The 19,332-nt window shown below is 43.9% G+C and overlaps 1 protein-coding gene across 1 annotated transcript in view; it reads left to right on the plus strand.

Moving 5' to 3' along the window:
• Nucleotides 1–19,332, plus strand: part of LOC102853765 (titin-like) — a 294,430-nt gene that overhangs the window by 241,662 nt on the left and 33,436 nt on the right. The window contains exons 310-313 of the mRNA XM_006878955.1: nt 12–17,117; nt 17,841–18,137; nt 18,239–18,826; nt 18,922–19,224. Of these exons, the coding sequence (XP_006879017.1) occupies nt 12–17,117; nt 17,841–18,137; nt 18,239–18,826; nt 18,922–19,224 (18,294 nt within the window). The remainder of the gene's footprint in view (nt 1–11; nt 17,118–17,840; nt 18,138–18,238; nt 18,827–18,921; nt 19,225–19,332) is intronic.

Here is a 19,332-nt window from a genome sequence, read left to right on the forward strand (position 1 = left end):
TTCTTTTTCAGATCCTCCTGGACCACCTTCAAATGCACATATTACTGATACGACCAAGAAATCTGCTTCTTTAGCATGGGGCAAGCCTCATTATGACGGTGGACTTGAAATCACAGGCTACATCGTAGAGCATCAAAAAGTCGGAGAGGAAGCCTGGACCAAAGACACGACAGGAACTGCTCTCAGAATCACTCAGTTTGTGGTGCCCGATCTTCAGACTAAAGAAAAGTACAATTTTAGAATCTGTGCTGTCAACGATGCTGGTGTCGGGGAACCAGCGGTGATTCCAAACGTTGAAATTGTAGAACGAGAAATGGCTCCTGATTTTGAACTAGATGCTGAGCTTCGAAGAACACTGGTTGTTAGAGCTGGGCTCAGTATTAGAATATTCGTGCCAATTAAAGGTCGTCCTGCTCCCGAAGTGACATGGACCAAAGATGATGTCAACCTGAAAGCCCGAGCCAATATCGAAAATACAGAATCGTTTACTCTTCTGATTATCCCAGAATGTAACAGATATGACACTGGTAAATTTGTGATGACAATTGAAAATCCTGCTGGCAAGAAGAGTGGCTTTGTTAATGTCAGAGTCTTGGATACACCGGGACCTGTCCTTAACCTGCGGCCTACTGACATCACCAAGGACAGTGTCACCCTGCACTGGGACCTTCCGCTGATAGACGGGGGCTCACGTATAACAAACTATATTGTGGAGAAGCGTGAAGCAACGCGGAAATCTTATTCCACAGCCACCACTAAATGCCATAAATGCACATATAAAGTCACTGGCTTGTCTGAAGGATGTGAATACTTCTTCAGAGTGATGGCAGAAAATGAATATGGAATTGGTGAGCCGACAGAAACCACAGAACCTGTCAGAGCTTCTGAAGCACCATCACCACCAGACAGTCTAAACATCATGGACATAACGAAGAGCATGGTCAGCCTGGCGTGGCCTAAACCAAAACATGATGGTGGCAGTAAAATCACTGGCTACGTGATTGAAGCCCAAAGAAAAGGCTCTGACCAGTGGACTCACATCACGACAGTGAAGGGGCTAGAGTGCGTTGTGCGGAACCTAACGGAAGGGGAGGAGTACACCTTCCAAGTGATGGCCGTCAACAGTGCGGGGAGAAGTGCTCCTCGAGAAAGCAGACCTGTCACTGTCAAGGAGCAGACCATGCTTCCAGAACTGGACCTCCGAGGCATTTACCAGAAATTGGTCATTGCCAGAGCAGGCGACAACATCAAAGTTGAGATTCCAGTGATTGGTCGGCCAAAGCCCACAGTTACATGGAAAAAGGGAGACTACGTTCTTAAGCAGACACAGAGAGTTAATGTAGAAAATACAGCAACTTCAACCATCTTAAATATCAGCGAATGTGTAAGAGCTGATAGTGGGCCTTATCCATTAACAGCCAAGAACATTGTAGGGGAGGTTGGTGATGTCATCACCATTCAGGTCCATGATATACCAGGACCACCTACTGGACCAATCAAATTTGATGAAATTTCATCTGATTTTGTAACTTTCTCTTGGGAGCCACCCGAGAATGATGGAGGTGTCCCAATAAGCAACTATGTCGTGGAAATGCGACAGACTGACAGTACCACATGGGTTGAGTTGGCAACCACTGTTATTCGTACTACCTACAAAGCCACACGCCTTACCACTGGAATGGAATACCAATTCCGTGTAAAAGCTCAGAACAGATACGGAGTTGGGCCAGGCATCATATCAGCATCTGTAGTTGCCAACTATCCATTTAAAGTGCCTGGACCTCCTGGTACCCCACAGATAACTGCAGTCACCAAGGATTCAATGACAATTAGCTGGCATGAGCCTCTTTCTGATGGGGGAAGCCCCATTTTAGGATACCACATTGAAAGGAAAGAACGAAATGGTATTCTCTGGCAGACTGTGAGCAAAGCATTAGTACCAGGCAACATTTTCAAATCAAGTGGACTTACAGATGGTGTCGCTTATGAATTCCGAGTGATTGCAGAAAACTTGGCAGGCAAAAGCAAGCCAAGCAAGTCATCAGAACCTATGTTTGCTCTGGATCCCATTGACCCACCTGGCAAGCCAGTTCCTCTCAATATTACTAGACACGCAGTGACACTTAAGTGGGCTAAGCCTGAATATACTGGAGGCTTTAAAATTACCAGCTATGTTGTTGAAAAGAGAGATCTTCCTAATGGACGGTGGCTGAAGGCCAACTTCAGCAACATTTTGGAAAATGAGTTTACAGTCAGTGGCCTAACAGAAGATGCTGCGTATGAATTCCGTGTGATTGCCAAAAATGCTGCCGGCGCTATGAGTCCACCATCTGAGCCTTCTGATGCTATAACATGCAGGGATGACATTGAAGCACCAAGGATTAGGGTGGATGTTAAATTTAAGGACACAGTTATATTAAAAGCAGGCGAAACATTCAAGCTGGAAGCTGACGTTTCAGGCCGGCCCCTTCCAACAATGGAATGGACCAAGGATGGAAAGGAGCTTGAAGGCACAGGAAAATTAGAAATAAAAATTGCCGATTTCTCCACAAATCTAGTAAATAAGGACTCAACTAGAAGAGATGGTGGAGCTTATGTCCTGACTGCCACTAATCCTGGTGGGTTTGCCAAACACATTTTCAATGTCAAAGTCCTTGACAGACCAGGTCCACCTGAAGGACCTTTGGCTGTGTCTGATGTGACATCAGAAAAGTGTGTCTTGTCATGGTTACCACCACTGGATGATGGAGGAGCCAAGATTGATCATTATGTGGTACAGAAGCGTGAAACTAGCAGATTGGCATGGACAAACGTAGCCTCAGAAGTCCAAGTAACAAAACTAAAAGTTACTAAACTTCTGAAAGGCAATGAATACATATTCCGTGTCATGGCTGTAAATAAATACGGAGTTGGAGAGCCACTGGAGTCAGAGCCAGTGCTGGCAGTCAATCCTTATGGACCCCCGGATCCACCCAAAAACCCTGAAGTTACAACTATTACTAAAGATTCAATGGTGGTCTGCTGGGGACATCCTGACTCTGATGGCGGAAGTGAAATCACCAATTACATCGTGGAACGGCGTGATAAGGCTGGGCAACGCTGGGTGAAATGCAACAAAAGAACTCTTACTGACTTAAGATATAAAGTATCTGGACTGACAGAAGGACATGAATATGAGTTCAGGATTATAGCTGAAAATGCTGCTGGGATGAGTGCACCCAGTGCCACCAGCCCATTTTATAAAGCCTGTGACACTGTGTTTAAACCTGGCCCGCCTGGTAATCCACGTGTTCTAGATACAAGCAGATCATCCATTTCAATTGCTTGGAACAAACCTATTTATGATGGTGGTTCCGAAATCACTGGGTATATGGTTGAGATTGCCCTGCCAGAAGAAGATGAGTGGCAGATTGTCACTCCACCATCTGGGCTCAAGGCAACGTCTTTCACCATCACCAGCCTCGTCGAGAATCAGGAATATAAAATCCGTATCTATGCCATGAATTCTGAAGGCCTTGGAGAACCTGCACTTGTTCCAGGAACTCCAAAGGCTGAAGAAAGGATGTTACCTCCGGAGATTGAACTGGACGCGGACCTGCGCAAAGTTGTTACTATCAGAGCCTGTTGTACCCTGAGACTGTTTGTTCCAATCAAAGGCAGGCCAGCACCTGAAGTGAAGTGGTCACGGGAACATGGAGAATCTTTAGATAAAGCTAGCATTGAATCCACAAGCTCCTACACCCTTCTTATCATTGGAAATGTAAACAGATTCGACAGTGGCAAGTACATACTCACTGTAGAAAATAGCTCAGGCAGCAAGTCTGCATTTGTCAATGTTAGAGTGTTAGATACGCCAGGGCCTCCACAAGACCTGAAGATAAAGGAGGTCACTAAGACATCCGTCACACTTACATGGGAGCCTCCTCTCATTGACGGAGGTTCAAAAATAAAGAACTACATTGTTGAAAAGAGGGAGTCAACAAGAAAAGCTTATTCAACTGTTGCAACAAATTGCCACAAGACCACCTGGAAGGTAGACCAGCTTCAAGAGGGCTGTAGTTACTATTTCAGGGTCCTGGCTGAAAATGAGTATGGCATTGGCCTGCCTGCTGAAACGACTGAATCGGTGAAAGCATCAGAACGACCTCTTCCTCCAGGAAAAATAACTCTGATGGATGTCACAAGAAACAGTGTGTCCCTCTCTTGGGAGAAACCAGAGCATGATGGAGGCAGCCGAATTCTCGGGTACATAGTGGAGATGCAGAGCAAAGGCAGTGACAAATGGGCTACGTGCGCCACTGTCAAAGTCACTGAAGCCACTATAACTGGACTAATTCAGGGTGAAGAATACTCCTTCCGCGTTTCAGCCCAGAATGAAAAGGGTATCAGTGATCCCAGACAACTGAGTGTGCCAGTAATTGCCAAGGATCTTGTCATTCCACCTGCTTTCAAACTCCTGTTCAATACTTTCACTGTACTGGCAGGAGAAGATCTGAAAGTTGATGTTCCATTCATTGGACGCCCTACCCCAGCTGTTACCTGGCATAAAGACAGTGTACCACTGAAGCAGACAACGAGAGTAAATGCAGAGAGCACAGAAAATAATTCGCTGTTGACAATAAAGGAAGCTTGCCGAGAAGATGTTGGACATTATGTAGTCAAACTGACCAACTCAGCTGGGGAAGCTACTGAAACCCTTAATGTCATTGTTCTTGACAAACCAGGGCCACCAACTGGGCCAGTTAAAATAGATGAAGTGACAGCTGATAGTATTACTCTTTCCTGGGGTCCACCAAAGTATGATGGTGGAAGCTCTATCAACAACTACATTGTAGAGAAACGGGACACTTCCACAACCAACTGGCAGATCGTGTCAGCTACTGTTGCAAGGACCACAATAAAGGCTTGCAGATTAAAGACTGGATGTGAATATCAGTTCAGAATTGCCGCTGAAAATAGATATGGGAAGAGCACTTATCTCACTTCTGAGCCTATTGTAGCCCAGTACCCATTCAAGGTTCCTGGCCCTCCTGGCACACCATTTGTGACGTTCTCCTCCAAGGACAGCATGGAAGTACAGTGGAATGAGCCAGTCAATGATGGAGGTAGCAGAGTCATTGGCTACCATCTGGAGCGCAAAGAAAGAAACAGCATCCTGTGGGTCAAGTTGAACAAAACACCTATTCCTCAAACCAAGTTTAAAACCACTGGCCTAGAAGAAGGCATTGAATATGAATTTAGAGTCTCCGCAGAGAACATCGTGGGCATCGGCAAGCCAAGCAAAGTATCAGAATGCTATGTTGCCCGCGACCCATGTGATCCACCAGGGCGGCCAGAGGCCATCATCGTCACAAGGAATTCTGTGACTCTTCAGTGGAAGAAACCTACTTATGACGGTGGGAGCAAGATCACTGGTTATGTCGTTGAGAAGAAAGAGCTGCCTGAGGGCCGCTGGATGAAAGCCAGTTTCACAAATGTCATTGACACTCACTTTGAGGTGACAGGCCTCGTTGAAGATCACAGATATGAGTTCCGGGTGATAGCTCGGAATGCTGCAGGCGTGTTCAGTGAGCCTTCAGAAAGCACAGGGGCAATAACAGCAAGAGATGAAGTCGATCCCCCACGAATAAGTATGGATCCAAAGTTCAGAGACACAGTTGTACTTCACGCCGGGGAGTCCTTCAAGATTGATGCAGATATTTATGGCAAACCGATACCCACCACTCAGTGGATCAAAGGTGATCAGGAGCTTTCAAACACAGCAAGATTAGAAATAAAGAGCACGGAGTTTTCTACCAGTCTCAGTGTGAAAGACGCAGTTCGTGTTGATAGCGGAAATTACGTACTGACTGCCAAAAATGTTGCAGGAGAAAGGTCAGTTACTGTGAATGTCAAAGTTCTTGATCGACCAGGGCCCCCTGAAGGACCTGTTGCTATATCCGGAGTTACAGCAGAGAAATGCTCCCTAGCCTGGAAACCCCCCCTCCAAGACGGTGGCAGTGACATCATAAATTATATTGTGGAAAGGAGAGAGACCAGCCGCTTAGTTTGGACTGTGGTTGATGCCAATGTGCAAACTCTGAGCTGCAAAGTTACTAAACTTCTTGAAGGCAATGAATATATTTTCCGCATAATGGCAGTCAACAAATACGGTGTTGGGGAACCTCTTGAATCTGAGCCAGTAATTGCCAAGAATCCATTTGTGGTACCAGATGCACCAAAGGCTCCTGAAATCACTGCAGTGACCAAAGACTCGATGATTGTTGTATGGGAAAGGCCAGCATCAGATGGCGGCAGTGAAATACTTGGCTATGTTCTTGAAAAGCGAGATAAAGAGGGCATTCGGTGGACAAGATGCCACAAGCGTCTGATTGCAGAACTGCGCTTGAAAGTAACTGGACTCATAGAAAACCACGATTACGAATTCCGAGTCTCAGCTGAGAATGCTGCAGGGCTTAGTGAGCCAAGCCCACCGTCCGCTTACCAAAAGGCGTGTGATCCTATTTACAAGCCAGGGCCACCAAATAACCCCAAAGTCATGGACATCACCAGATCTTCTGTGTTCCTTTCTTGGAGCAAACCAATATATGATGGCGGCTGTGAAATCCAAGGATACATTGTTGAAAAATGTGATGTGAGTGTCGGTGAATGGACAGTGTGCACTCCACCGACTGGAATCAGTAAGACAAATATAGAAGTAGAGAAGCTGTTGGAAAAGCATGAATACAATTTCCGTATCTGTGCTATCAATAAAGCTGGAGTTGGAGAACATGCCGATGTCCCTGGACCCGTAATAGTTGAAGAAAAATTGGAAGCACCAGACATTGACCTTGACCTAGAACTAAGGAAAATTATAAATATCAGGGCAGGTGGCTCTTTAAGGTTATTTGTCCCTATTAAAGGCCGCCCAGCACCAGAAGTTAAATGGGGGAAGGCGGACGGTGATATTCGAGATGCAGCTATGATTGATGTCACTAGCAGTTTCACCTCTCTTGTTCTTGAAAATGTCAACCGATATGACAGTGGAAAATACACTCTCACATTGGAGAACAGCAGTGGAACAAAGTCTGCCTTTGTCACTGTGAGGGTCCTGGATACACCAAGTCCACCTGTTAACCTGAAAGTCACAGATATCACCAAAGACTCTGTTTCCATTACATGGGAACCTCCTTTGTTGGATGGAGGCTCCAAAATAAAAAATTACATTGTTGAAAAACGTGAGGCCACGAGAAAATCTTATGCTGCTGTGGTAACCAATTGCCATAAGACCTCTTGGAAAATAGATCAGCTCCAGGAAGGCTGTAGCTACTACTTCAGAGTCACAGCTGAGAATGAGTACGGCATCGGGCTGCCGGCCCGCACTGCCGATCCCATTAAGGTGGCTGAGGTCCCACAACCTCCAGGGAAAATAACCGTCGATGACGTCACCAGAAACAGCGTCTCTCTGAGCTGGACAAAGCCTGAACATGATGGTGGCAGTAAAATCATTCAGTATATTGTGGAAATGCAAGCAAAACACAGTGAAAAATGGTCAGAGTGTGCTCGAGTGAAAACCCTTGAAGCAGTAATTACCAACCTAACTCAGGGAGAAGAGTATCTTTTCAGAGTTGTTGCTGTAAATGAAAAGGGACGAAGTGATCCGAGGTCCCTTGCAGTTCCAATAGTTGCCAAAGATCTAGTCATTGAGCCAGATGTAAGGCCTGCCTTCAATAGCTACAGTACTCAGGTTGGACAAGATTTGAAAATAGAAGTTCCAATTTCTGGACGTCCTAAGCCAACTATTACCTGGACCAAAGATGGCCTTCCACTGAAGCAAACCACAAGAATCAATGTTACTGATTCAGCTGACCTCACTGTACTCAGCATTAAAGAAACCCACAAGGATGATGGTGGACAATACGGAATCACAGTTGCCAATGTTGTTGGGCAGAAAACAGCATCCATTGACATTATAACTCTTGATAAGCCTGATCCTCCAAAAGGACCAGTTAAATTTGATGAAGTCAGTGCTGAAAGTATTACATTATCTTGGAATCCTCCATTGTATACAGGAGGCTGCCAGATCACCAACTACATTGTTCAGAAAAGAGACACAACCACCACAGTATGGGATGTCGTTTCTGCTACTGTTGCCAGAACGACTCTCAAAGTGACAAAACTGAAAACTGGTACAGAGTATCAATTCAGAATATTTGCTGAAAACAGATATGGACAGAGCTTTGCCTTGGAATCTGAGCCAATTGTAGCTCAATATCCCTACAAAGAGCCAGGTCCTCCAGGCACACCATTTGTCACAGCCATTTCTAAAGACTCCATGGTGGTTCAGTGGCATGAGCCCATCAATAATGGTGGAAGCCCAGTCATAGGCTACCACCTCGAGAGAAAAGAAAGAAATAGTATTCTGTGGACAAAAGTCAACAAAACTATCATTCATGACACCCAGTTTAAAGCACTCAATCTTGAAGAAGGCATTGAATACGAATTCAGGGTTTATGCTGAAAATATTGTTGGTGTAGGCAAAGCAAGCAAGAATTCTGAATGCTACGTAGCCAGGGATCCCTGTGACCCACCAGGAACTCCAGAAGCAATAATGGTAAAAAGAAATGAAATCACTTTACAATGGACAAAACCTGCATATGATGGTGGCAGTATGATTACAGGCTACATTGTAGAGAAACGTGACTTGCCTGAGGGTCGTTGGATGAAAGCCAGCTTCACAAATGTCACAGAAACTCAATTTACTGTATCCGGCCTTACTGAAGATCAAAGATACGAATTTAGAGTCATTGCAAAGAACGCAGCTGGTACAATAAGTAAGCCTTCTGACAGTTCTGGACCAATAACTGCCAAGGATGAGGTTGAACTCCCAAGAATTTCAATGGATCCCAAATACAGAGACACAATTGTGGTGAATGCTGGTGAAACATTCAAGCTAGAGGCTGATGTCCATGGAAAGCCCTTGCCTACCATTGAATGGCTAAGAGGAGATAAAGAAGTCGAAGAATCTGCCAGATGTGAAATCAAGAATACAGATTTCAAAGCTTTACTTATTATAAAAGATGCCATTAGAATTGACGGTGGGCAGTATATCTTAAGAGCTTCCAATGTTGCAGGCTCTAAGTCATTCCCAGTAAATGTAAAAGTATTAGACAGACCAGGACCGCCAGAAGGGCCAGTCCAAGTTACTGGAGTCACTTCTGAAAAATGCACTTTAACTTGGTCCCCACCACTTCAAGATGGTGGCAGTGATATCTCTCACTATGTTGTTGAAAAGAGAGAAACCAGTCGGCTTGCCTGGACTGTTGTGTCTTCAGAAGTTGTGACCAATACTCTGAAAGTTACCAAACTCTTAGAAGGGAATGAATACATTTTCCGTATAATGGCTGTCAACAAATATGGCGTTGGGGAGCCTTTAGAGTCTGCACCTGTGCTAATGAAAAATCCATTTGTGCTACCTGGACCACCAAAAAGCTTAGAAGTCACAAACATTGCCAAGGATTCCATGACTGTCTGCTGGAGCCGTCCTGATAGTGATGGTGGAAGTGAGATTATTGGTTACATTGTAGAGAAACGAGACAGAAGTGGCATCAGGTGGATAAAATGTAATAAACGACGAATTACTGATCTGCGCCTGAGAGTCACAGGATTAACAGAAGATCATGAGTATGAATTCAGAGTTTCCGCAGAAAATGCTGCTGGCATTGGAGAGCCAAGTCCAGCTACAGTTTATTATAAGGCTTGTGATCCTGTGTTCAAACCTGGTCCGCCCATCAATGCGCACATTGTGGACACCACCAAAAATTCAGTTACACTTGCCTGGGGTAAACCCATCTATGATGGCGGCAGTGAGGTTCTGGGATACATCGTAGAAATCTGTAAAGCAGATGAAGAAGAATGGCAGATAGTGACTCCACAGACTGGTCTGAGAGTCACTCGATTTGAAATTTCAAAACTCACTGAACACCAAGAGTATAAAGTACGAGTTTGTGCCCTCAATAAAGTTGGTTTAGGTGAAGCTGCATCAATTCCTGGTACGGTGAAACCAGAAGATAAACTTGAAGCACCTGAACTTGACCTTGATTCTGAATTAAGGAAAGGAATAATTGTAAGAGCTGGTGGATCTGCCAGAATTCACATTCCATTCAAAGGTCGCCCAACACCTGAAATCACATGGTCTCGAGAGGAAGGTGAATTCACAGATAAGGTCCAAATTGAAAAAGGACTAAACTATACCCAGTTATCGATAGATAATTGTGATAGAAATGATGCTGGAAAATACATTCTCAAGCTGGAGAACAGCAGTGGAACCAAAACTGCTTTTGTAACTGTGAAAGTCCTTGACACTCCTGGACCACCACAGAATTTGGCAGTCAAGGAGGTGAGAAAAGATTCTGTCCTTCTGGTATGGGAGCCACCCATCATCGACGGGGGAGCAAAGATCAAGAACTATGTTATTGATAAACGTGAATCAACCAGAAAAGCATATGCAAATGTCAGTAATAAGTGCAACAAAACAAGCTTTAAAGTTGAGAATCTTACAGAAGGAGCCATTTATTACTTCCGAGTCATGGCTGAAAATGAATTTGGAGTTGGTGTTCCAGTGGAAATTGTTGATGCCGTGAAAGCTTCAGAACCACCTTCCCCACCTGGGAAAGTTACCCTCACTGATGTTTCCCAGACAAGCGCATCCCTTATGTGGGAGAAACCCGAGCATGATGGAGGTAGCAGAGTCCTGGGGTATGTTGTTGAAATGCAGCCCAAAGGAACTGAAAAATGGAGTGTTGTGGCTGAATCCAAAGTCTGCAATGCAGTTGTTACTGGTCTGAGCTCTGGACAAGAATATCAGTTCCGTATCAAGGCTTACAATGAGAAAGGGAAAAGCGATCCGAGAGTGCTTGGTGTTCCTGTCATAGCCAAGGACTTGACTATTCAGCCTAGTTTGAAGTTACCATTTAGCACTTACAGTGTCCAAGCTGGAGAAGACATTAAAATTGAAATTCCAGTTATCGGCCGACCAAAACCTAAAATTTCTTGGGTCAAAGATGGTGAGCCTCTTAAACAGACAACAAGAGTCAATGTTGAAGAAACAACTACCTCCACTATTCTGCACATTAAAGAAAGTAACAAAGATGACTTTGGAAAATACACTGTAACAGCAACAAACAGTGCAGGAACAGCAACAGAAAATCTCAGCATTATCATTTTGGAGAAGCCTGGACCTCCAGTTGGACCAGTTCGGTTTGATGAAGTTAGTGCAGACTTTGTGGTCATATCTTGGGAACCTCCAGCTTATACTGGTGGCTGTCAGATAAGCAACTACATTGTAGAGAAGAGAGATACAACTACCACTGTTTGGCAGATGGTATCAGCAACAGTCGCAAGAACAACAATTAAAGTAACCAAACTCAAAACCGGCACTGAATACCAGTTTAGAATCTTTGCTGAAAACAGATATGGAAAAAGTACCTCTCTGGATTCTAAACCAGTTATTGTACAATATCCATTTAAAGAGCCCGGACCACCTGGAACTCCTTTTGTGACATCAATCTCCAAAGATCAAATGCTTGTGCAATGGCACGAGCCAGTTCATGATGGAGGAAGCAAAGTTCTTGGGTACCATCTTGAACAGAAAGAAAAGAACAGTATTCTGTGGATCAAGTTAAATAAGACTCCCATTCAAGACACCAAGTTTAAGACAACTGGGCTTGATGAAGGCCTAGAGTATGAATTCAGAGTCTCTGCTGAAAATATTGTTGGCATCGGTAAGCCCAGCAAAGTTTCTGAATGCTTTGTAGCTCGTGATCCCTGTGACCCACCTGGCCGTCCGGAAGCCATCGTTATTACAAGAAACAATGTTACTCTGCAATGGAAGAAGCCTGCCTATGATGGTGGTAGCAAAATAACAGGTTATATTGTGGAAAAGAAAGACCTTCCTGATGGCCGCTGGATGAAAGCCAGCTTCACTAATGTATTAGAACCTGAATTTACAGTAAGTGGACTTGTAGAAGACCAAAGGTATGAATTTAGAGTTATTGCAAGAAATGCAGCCGGCAACTTTAGTGAACCATCCGAGAGTACCGGTGCAATTACTGCAAGAGATGAAATTGATGCACCAAATGCCTCACTGGACCCAAAATACAGAGATGTCATCGTTGTCCATGCAGGAGAGACTTTTGTTCTTGAAGCTGATATCCGAGGCAAGCCTATACCCGATATTGTTTGGTCAAAAGATGGAAAAGAGCTTGAAGAAACAACTGCTAGGATGGAAATTAAGTCTACTATTCAGAAGACAACTCTTGTTGTTAAAGACTGCATACGGACTGATGGAGGACAATATATTCTAAAACTGAGTAATGTTGGTGGTACCAAGTCTATACCAATCACCGTAAAGGTACTTGACAGGCCAGGGCCTCCTGAGGGGCCTCTAAAAGTCTCGGGAGTTACAGCTGAAAAATGTTACCTGGCATGGAACCCACCTTTGCAAGATGGTGGTGCTGGTATTTCACACTACATCATTGAAAAGAGAGAGACAAGCAGGCTTTCCTGGACTCAAGTTTCAACTGACGTGCAAGCCCTGAACTACAAAGTCACTAAACTTCTTCCAGGTAATGAGTACATTTTCCGTGTCATGGCTGTGAATAAATACGGAATTGGGGAGCCTCTGGAATCTGAACCTGTTCTCGCCTGTAACCCTTACAAGCCACCTGGTCCTCCTTCAACACCTGAAGTCTCAGCAATCACCAAAGACTCTATGGTGGTAACATGGACACGCCCAGTAGATGATGGAGGCGCGGAAATTGAAGGCTACATTCTTGAAAAACGAGATAAAGAAGGCATTAGATGGACCAAGTGCAACAAGAAGACACTAACAGATCTTAGATTCAGGGTAACTGGTCTTACCGAAGGCCATTCCTATGAATTCCAGGTCTCTGCTGAAAATGCAGCCGGTGTGGGCGAACCTAGTGAGCCATCTGTTTTCTATCGTGCATGTGATGCCTTATATCCACCAGGTCCACCAAGCAATCCAAAAGTTACAGACACTTCTAGATCCTCCGTCTCCCTGGCTTGGAATAAGCCAATTTATGATGGTGGTGCACCCGTCAAAGGTTATATTATTGAGTTCAAAGAAGCTGCTGCCGATGAATGGACAACTTGTACTCCACCATCCGGACTACAAGGCAAGCAGTTCACAGTGACCAAGCTTAAAGAAAATACAGAATACAACTTCCGTATCTGTGCCATCAATTCTGAAGGTGTGGGTGAACCAGCAACCATACCCGGTTCAGTTCTTGCTCAGGAAAGAATAGAGCCACCAGAAATAGAACTTGATGCTGATCTCAGAAAGGTGGTCATTCTGCGTGCGAGTGCTACTCTGCGCCTATTTGTCACAATCAAAGGTAGGCCAGAACCTGAAGTTAAATGGGAAAAGGCTGAAGGCATTCTCACCGAGAGGGCCCAGATTGAAGTGACCAGCTCATATACAATGTTGGTGATTGATAATGTTACCAGATTTGATAGCGGTCGGTATAATCTGACACTGGAAAATAACAGTGGCTCCAAAACAGCTTTTGTGAATGTCAGAGTTCTTGATTCACCCAGTGCCCCTGTGAATTTGACCATCAAAGAAGTGAAGAAGGACTCTGTGACACTCTCTTGGGAACCACCACTTATAGATGGTGGAGCAAAGATTACAAACTACATTGTTGAAAAACGAGAAACCACAAGAAAAGCGTATGCTACTGTTACAAACAACTGCACTAAGAATACTTTCAAAATTGAAAACCTACAAGAAGGATGCTCATACTACTTCCGAGTCTTGGCTTCTAATGAATATGGGATCGGTTTGCCTGCTGAAACAGCAGAACCCATCAAAGTGTCTGAACCACCCCTGCCACCTGGAAGAGTAACTCTTGTTGATGTGACCCGTAACACAGCTACAATTAAGTGGGAGAAGCCAGAGAGTGATGGTGGCAGCAAAATTACTGGTTATGTAGTCGAAATGCAGACTAAAGGAAGTGAGAAATGGAGCACATGCACACAGGTTAAGACACTAGAGGCAACTGTGTCAGGTTTAACTGCAGGAGAAGAGTATGTCTTCAGGGTAGCTGCAGTTAATGAAAAAGGAAGAAGCGATCCTAGACAACTTGGAGTGCCAGTGATTGCAAGGGATGTTGAAATAAAGCCTTCTGTTGAGCTTCCTTTCAACACTTTCAATGTAAAGGCTAGAGACCAACTTAAGGTTGATGTGCCATTTAAAGGAAGACCTCAAGCTACTGTAAGCTGGAAAAAGGACGGCCAGACTCTTAAAGAAACAACTAGGGTCAATGTTTCTTCTTCAAAGACTGTAACATCCCTAACCATCAAGGAAGCTTCAAGGGAGGATGTTGGAACTTATGAATTAAGTGTTTCAAACAGTGCTGGATCTCTAACAGTTCCTATTACTGTGATTGTCCTAGACAAACCAGGACCTCCAGGACCTATTCATATTGATGAGGTTAGTTGTGACAATGTATCCATTTCTTGGAATCCTCCAGAATATGATGGTGGCTGCCAAATTAGCAATTACATTGTTGAAAAGAGGGAAACCACTTCTACAACATGGCAAACTGTTTCACAAGCAGTTGCAAGAACATCCATTAAAATAGTTCGTCTCATAACAGGAAGTGAATATCAGTTCCGTGTTTGTGCAGAAAATCGCTATGGAAAGAGTTCCTACAGTGAATCTTCAGCTGTTGTTGCAGAATATCCATTCACTCCTCCAGGTCCTCCTGGTACTCCTAAAGTTGTGCATGCCACGAAATCCACCATGCTTGTAAGCTGGCAAGTGCCAGTTAATGATGGAGGAAGTCAAGTGCTTGGCTATCACCTCGAATATAAAGAAAGAAGCAGCATTCTTTGGTCCAAAGCAAATAAAATCCTCATTGCTGATACTCAAATGAAAGTCTCTGGCCTTGATGAAGGACTGATGTACGAGTATCGTGTGTATGCTGAGAATATTGCTGGGATTGGTAAATGTAGTAAATCTTGTGAACCAGTGCCTGCAAGAGATCCTTGTGATCCTCCCGGACAACCTGAAGTTACAAATATCACAAGAAAATCTGTATCACTTAAGTGGTCTAAGCCACATTATGATGGTGGAGCTAAGATCACAGGCTACATTATCGAACGTAGAGAACTTCCAGATGGCAGGTGGCTGAAATGCAATTTTACTAATGTACAAGAAACATACTTCGAAGTAACTGAACTTACTGAAGATCAGCGGTATGAATTCCGGGTTTTTGCAAGAAATGCAGCTGACTCAGTTAGTGAACCATCTGAATCAACTGGACCAATTACAGTTAAAGATGATGTTGAGGCCCCGAGAATTATGATGGATGTCAAGTTCCGTGACGTTATTGTCGTCAAAGCTGGAGAAATCCTTAAGATAAATGCAGACATTGCAGGGCGACCTCTGCCGGTTGTCTCCTGGGCCAAAGATGGTAAAGAAATTGAAGAAAGAGCAAGAACAGAAATCGTCTCAACAGACTGTAGCACTTTGTTAACAGTTAAAGACTGTGTTAGACGAGACACTGGGCAGTATGTACTAACACTGCAGAATGTTGCGGGAACTCGGTCGATGGCAGTTAATTGCAAGGTCCTTGATAAGCCTGGCCCACCAGCAGGACCACTTGAAATAAACGGTCTCACTTCTGAGAAATGCTCTCTCTCCTGGGGACCTCCCCAAGAAGATGGTGGTGCAGATATTGACTATTACATTGTAGAAAAACGTGAAACAAGTCGTCTAGCATGGACAATATGTGAAGGGGAGTTGAGGACAACATCCTGCAAAGTAACCAAGCTGCTCAAGGGCAATGAATACATCTTTAGAGTAACCGGTGTTAATAAATATGGAGTTGGTGAGCCCCTTGAGAGTGTGGCTGTAAAGGCACTGGATCCATTTACCGTTCCAAGTCCACCAACCTCTTTGGAAATTACATCTGTGACCAAAGATTTCATGACACTTTGCTGGTCCAGACCCGAGAGTGATGGAGGCAGCGACATCTCTGGGTACATCATTGAAAGGCGGGAAAAGAACAGCCTGCGATGGGTGCGTGTGAACAAAAAGCCAGTCTATGATCTGAGAGTAAAATCAACAGGACTTCGGGAAGGATGTGAATACGAGTATCGGGTTTATGCAGAAAATGCTGCTGGCCTAAGCCTTCCAAGTGAAACCTCTCCCTTAATTCGGGCAGAAGATCCAGTGTTCTTACCATCCCCTCCATCCAAACCTAAAATTGTGGACTCAGGCAAGACAAGTATCACTATAGGCTGGATTAAGCCCTTGTTTGACGGTGGGGCTCCAGTGACTGGATATGCTGTAGAATACAAAAAATCTAATGAAACAGACTGGACAACTGCCATTCAAAACTTACGAGGGACAGAATACACAGTAGGTGGACTGACAGCAGGAGCTGAGTATGTTTTCAGAGTGAGATCCATCAATAAGGTTGGGGCTAGTGATCCCAGTGATGCTTCCGATCCCCAGATCGCAAAGGAGAGAGAAGAAGAACCTGTGTTTGATCTTGACAGTGATATGAGGAAGACCTTGATTGTCAAGGCTGGTGCTTCATTTACCATGACTGTGCCTTTCCGAGGAAGACCAGTACCCAATGTCTCATGGAGCAAGCCAGACACCGATCTCCGCACTCGGGCTTACATTGATTCCACAGACTGCCGTACATCCCTTACTATTGAGAATGCCAACAGAAATGACTCTGGAAAGTACACACTGACAATTCAGAATATTCTGAGCTCTGCATCACTGACTTTGGTTGTCAAAGTTTTAGATTCCCCTGGTCCCCCTGCCAACATTATTGTACAAGATGTAACCAAGGAATCTGCAGTTTTATCCTGGGATCTTCCTGAAAATGATGGTGGAGCCCCAGTGAAGAATTACCACATTGAAAAACGTGAGGCCAGTAAGAAAGCCTGGGTCTCTGTGACCAACAACTGTAATCGTCTCTCCTACAAAGTGACCAACCTACAGGAAGGAGCTATTTATTACTTCAGAGTCTCTGGAGAAAATGAATTTGGCATTGGTGCACCAGCTGAAACGAAGGAAGGAGTAAAAATAACAGGTATGTCTTTAAAAACAAAGAATATCTACATATCCCTAATAATTGTAATAATATAAACCACCCTAGGGAGCTCTGGTGGCTTAGTGGTAAGGAATTTCACTGCCAACCCAAAGGTACACAATTCAAATCCACCAGCTGCTCTGCAGCACAAAGATGAGTACTCTCTTCCCATGCAATTTACTACCTCTGGAAACATACTGGACTACGGGTAGTCCAACTACGGGTAGATTCCAACTCAACAGTACACAACAATGACAATCAACCACTCTCCTTGATCATTGTTTAACCTTAACTATCTCATTTGAGATGAAATCTCAAAGTTTTCATCATAAAAAAATTTCATGTAGGATAAATCTATTTGGATTTAAGTATATTTTCATTTGACTGCCTCTATAGTGCAGAAAAGTTGTAGGATACATGGGGGGGGGTCCTTTTTATGGCTGTTCATCTTGATCCTTCTTTTTTACAGCCTTAATGTATTTGGGGTAAATTTAATCTGATAGTTTGTTGCTTATCTTGGATGCTATATTATGTAATGACACTTAGCCACAGAAGCTCAGGCTGGCTCAGAAGCCATCTTGCTCATTTAAAATGCTAGAAAGATTCAATCACAATAACTATACAGCTTTCATTTTAAATTTTTCTATGATAACACAAAAAGAACATACCTTCTAAGGGTTATTGTAGTAATCTTTGCTTTCTTGTGATGCTTTCCTTCCATAGAAAAACCAAGCCCACCAGAAAAACTTGGAGTAACAAGTGTATCCAAAGACAGTGTTTCGTTGATGTGGCTGAAACCAGAACATGATGGTGGGAGCCGAATTGTACACTATGTTGTTGAAGCACTAGAAAAAGGACAGAAAAACTGGGTCAGATGTGCCGTGGTAAAGGCAACCCATCATGTTGTTTCTGGCCTGAGAGAAAATCATGAATACTTTTTCCGGGTCTTTGCTGAAAATCAAGCTGGTCTGAGTGACCCAAGAGAGCTTCTGCTTCCCGTCCTTGTAAAAGAGCAGCTGGGTATGTCTAATTTTATGGAGCAGCAAAATTAGAATTTGCATTGGCTTGAGTTCATTTTCAAAAACATAATCACTTTCATTTACTGTGCTTTTATCTTTCAGAACCACCAGAAATTGATATGAAGAATTTCCCAAGTCACACTGTGTATGTCAGAGCTGGCTCAAATCTTAAAGTTGACATCCCAATTTCTGGAAAACCACTGCCCAGAGTGACCTTATCAAGAGATGGTGTCCCACTGAAAGCCACCATGAGATTTAATACGGAAATATCTGCTGAGAACCTCACCATCAATCTCAAAGAAAGTGTGGCTGCTGATGCTGGAAAGTACGAGATCACCGCGGCCAACTCCAGTGGAACGACTAAAACCACCCTGACCATCATCGTGTTGGACAGGCCTGGTCCTCCAGCAGGCCCTGTGGTTATTAGTGACATAACAGAAGAAAGCGTCATTCTCAAATGGGAACCACCTAAGTATGATGGTGGAAGTCAAGTCACCAATTATATCGTCCTAAAGAGAGAAACAAATACCGCAGTATGGACAGAAGTGTCTGCAACTGTTGCAAGAAGTACAATTAAAGTCATGAAACTCACCAAAGGAGAAGAATACCAATTCCGTATCAAGGCTGAAAACCGCTTTGGCATCAGCGATCACATAGACTCAGCTTGTGTAACGGTGAAACTGCCATACAGTAAGTTGTCCAACCTTTAAAAGATTCTGGGTTTTCATTTAGCATAAATATCTTAAATGTCTGTATGAATCCATTCGATTTTCCTCTTTTTGTAGCAACACCTGGACCACCATCTACACCATGGGTTACCAGTGTCACGAGGGAAAGCATCACCGTGGCCTGGCATGAACCGGTGTCCAATGGAGGCAGTGCAGTCACAGGCTATCACTTGGAGATGAAGGACAGGAACAGCATTTTGTGGCAGAAAGTCAACAAAATGCTCATCCGTACAACCCACTTCAAAGTCACCACTATCAGTGCTGGACTTATTTATGAATTCAGAGTGTACGCAGAAAATGCTGCTGGTGTTGGAAAACCCAGCCATTCTTCTGAACCAGTTCTGGCTATTGATGCCTGTGGTATGTATTTGTCATAAGAATGATGGTTTTCCAGCTACTTGAAATGCAAATCTTATTTCTGCAAAGCGTAATAATATTGACCTTAGTGCCATTAACCTACTTTCTCCT

This window comes from Elephantulus edwardii, unplaced genomic scaffold (assembly GCF_000299155.1).
Source record: "Elephantulus edwardii isolate Elephantulus edwardi_28Jun2011 unplaced genomic scaffold, EleEdw1.0 scaffold00001, whole genome shotgun sequence".
Classification (NCBI taxonomy): Eukaryota; Metazoa; Chordata; class Mammalia; order Macroscelidea; family Macroscelididae; genus Elephantulus; species Elephantulus edwardii.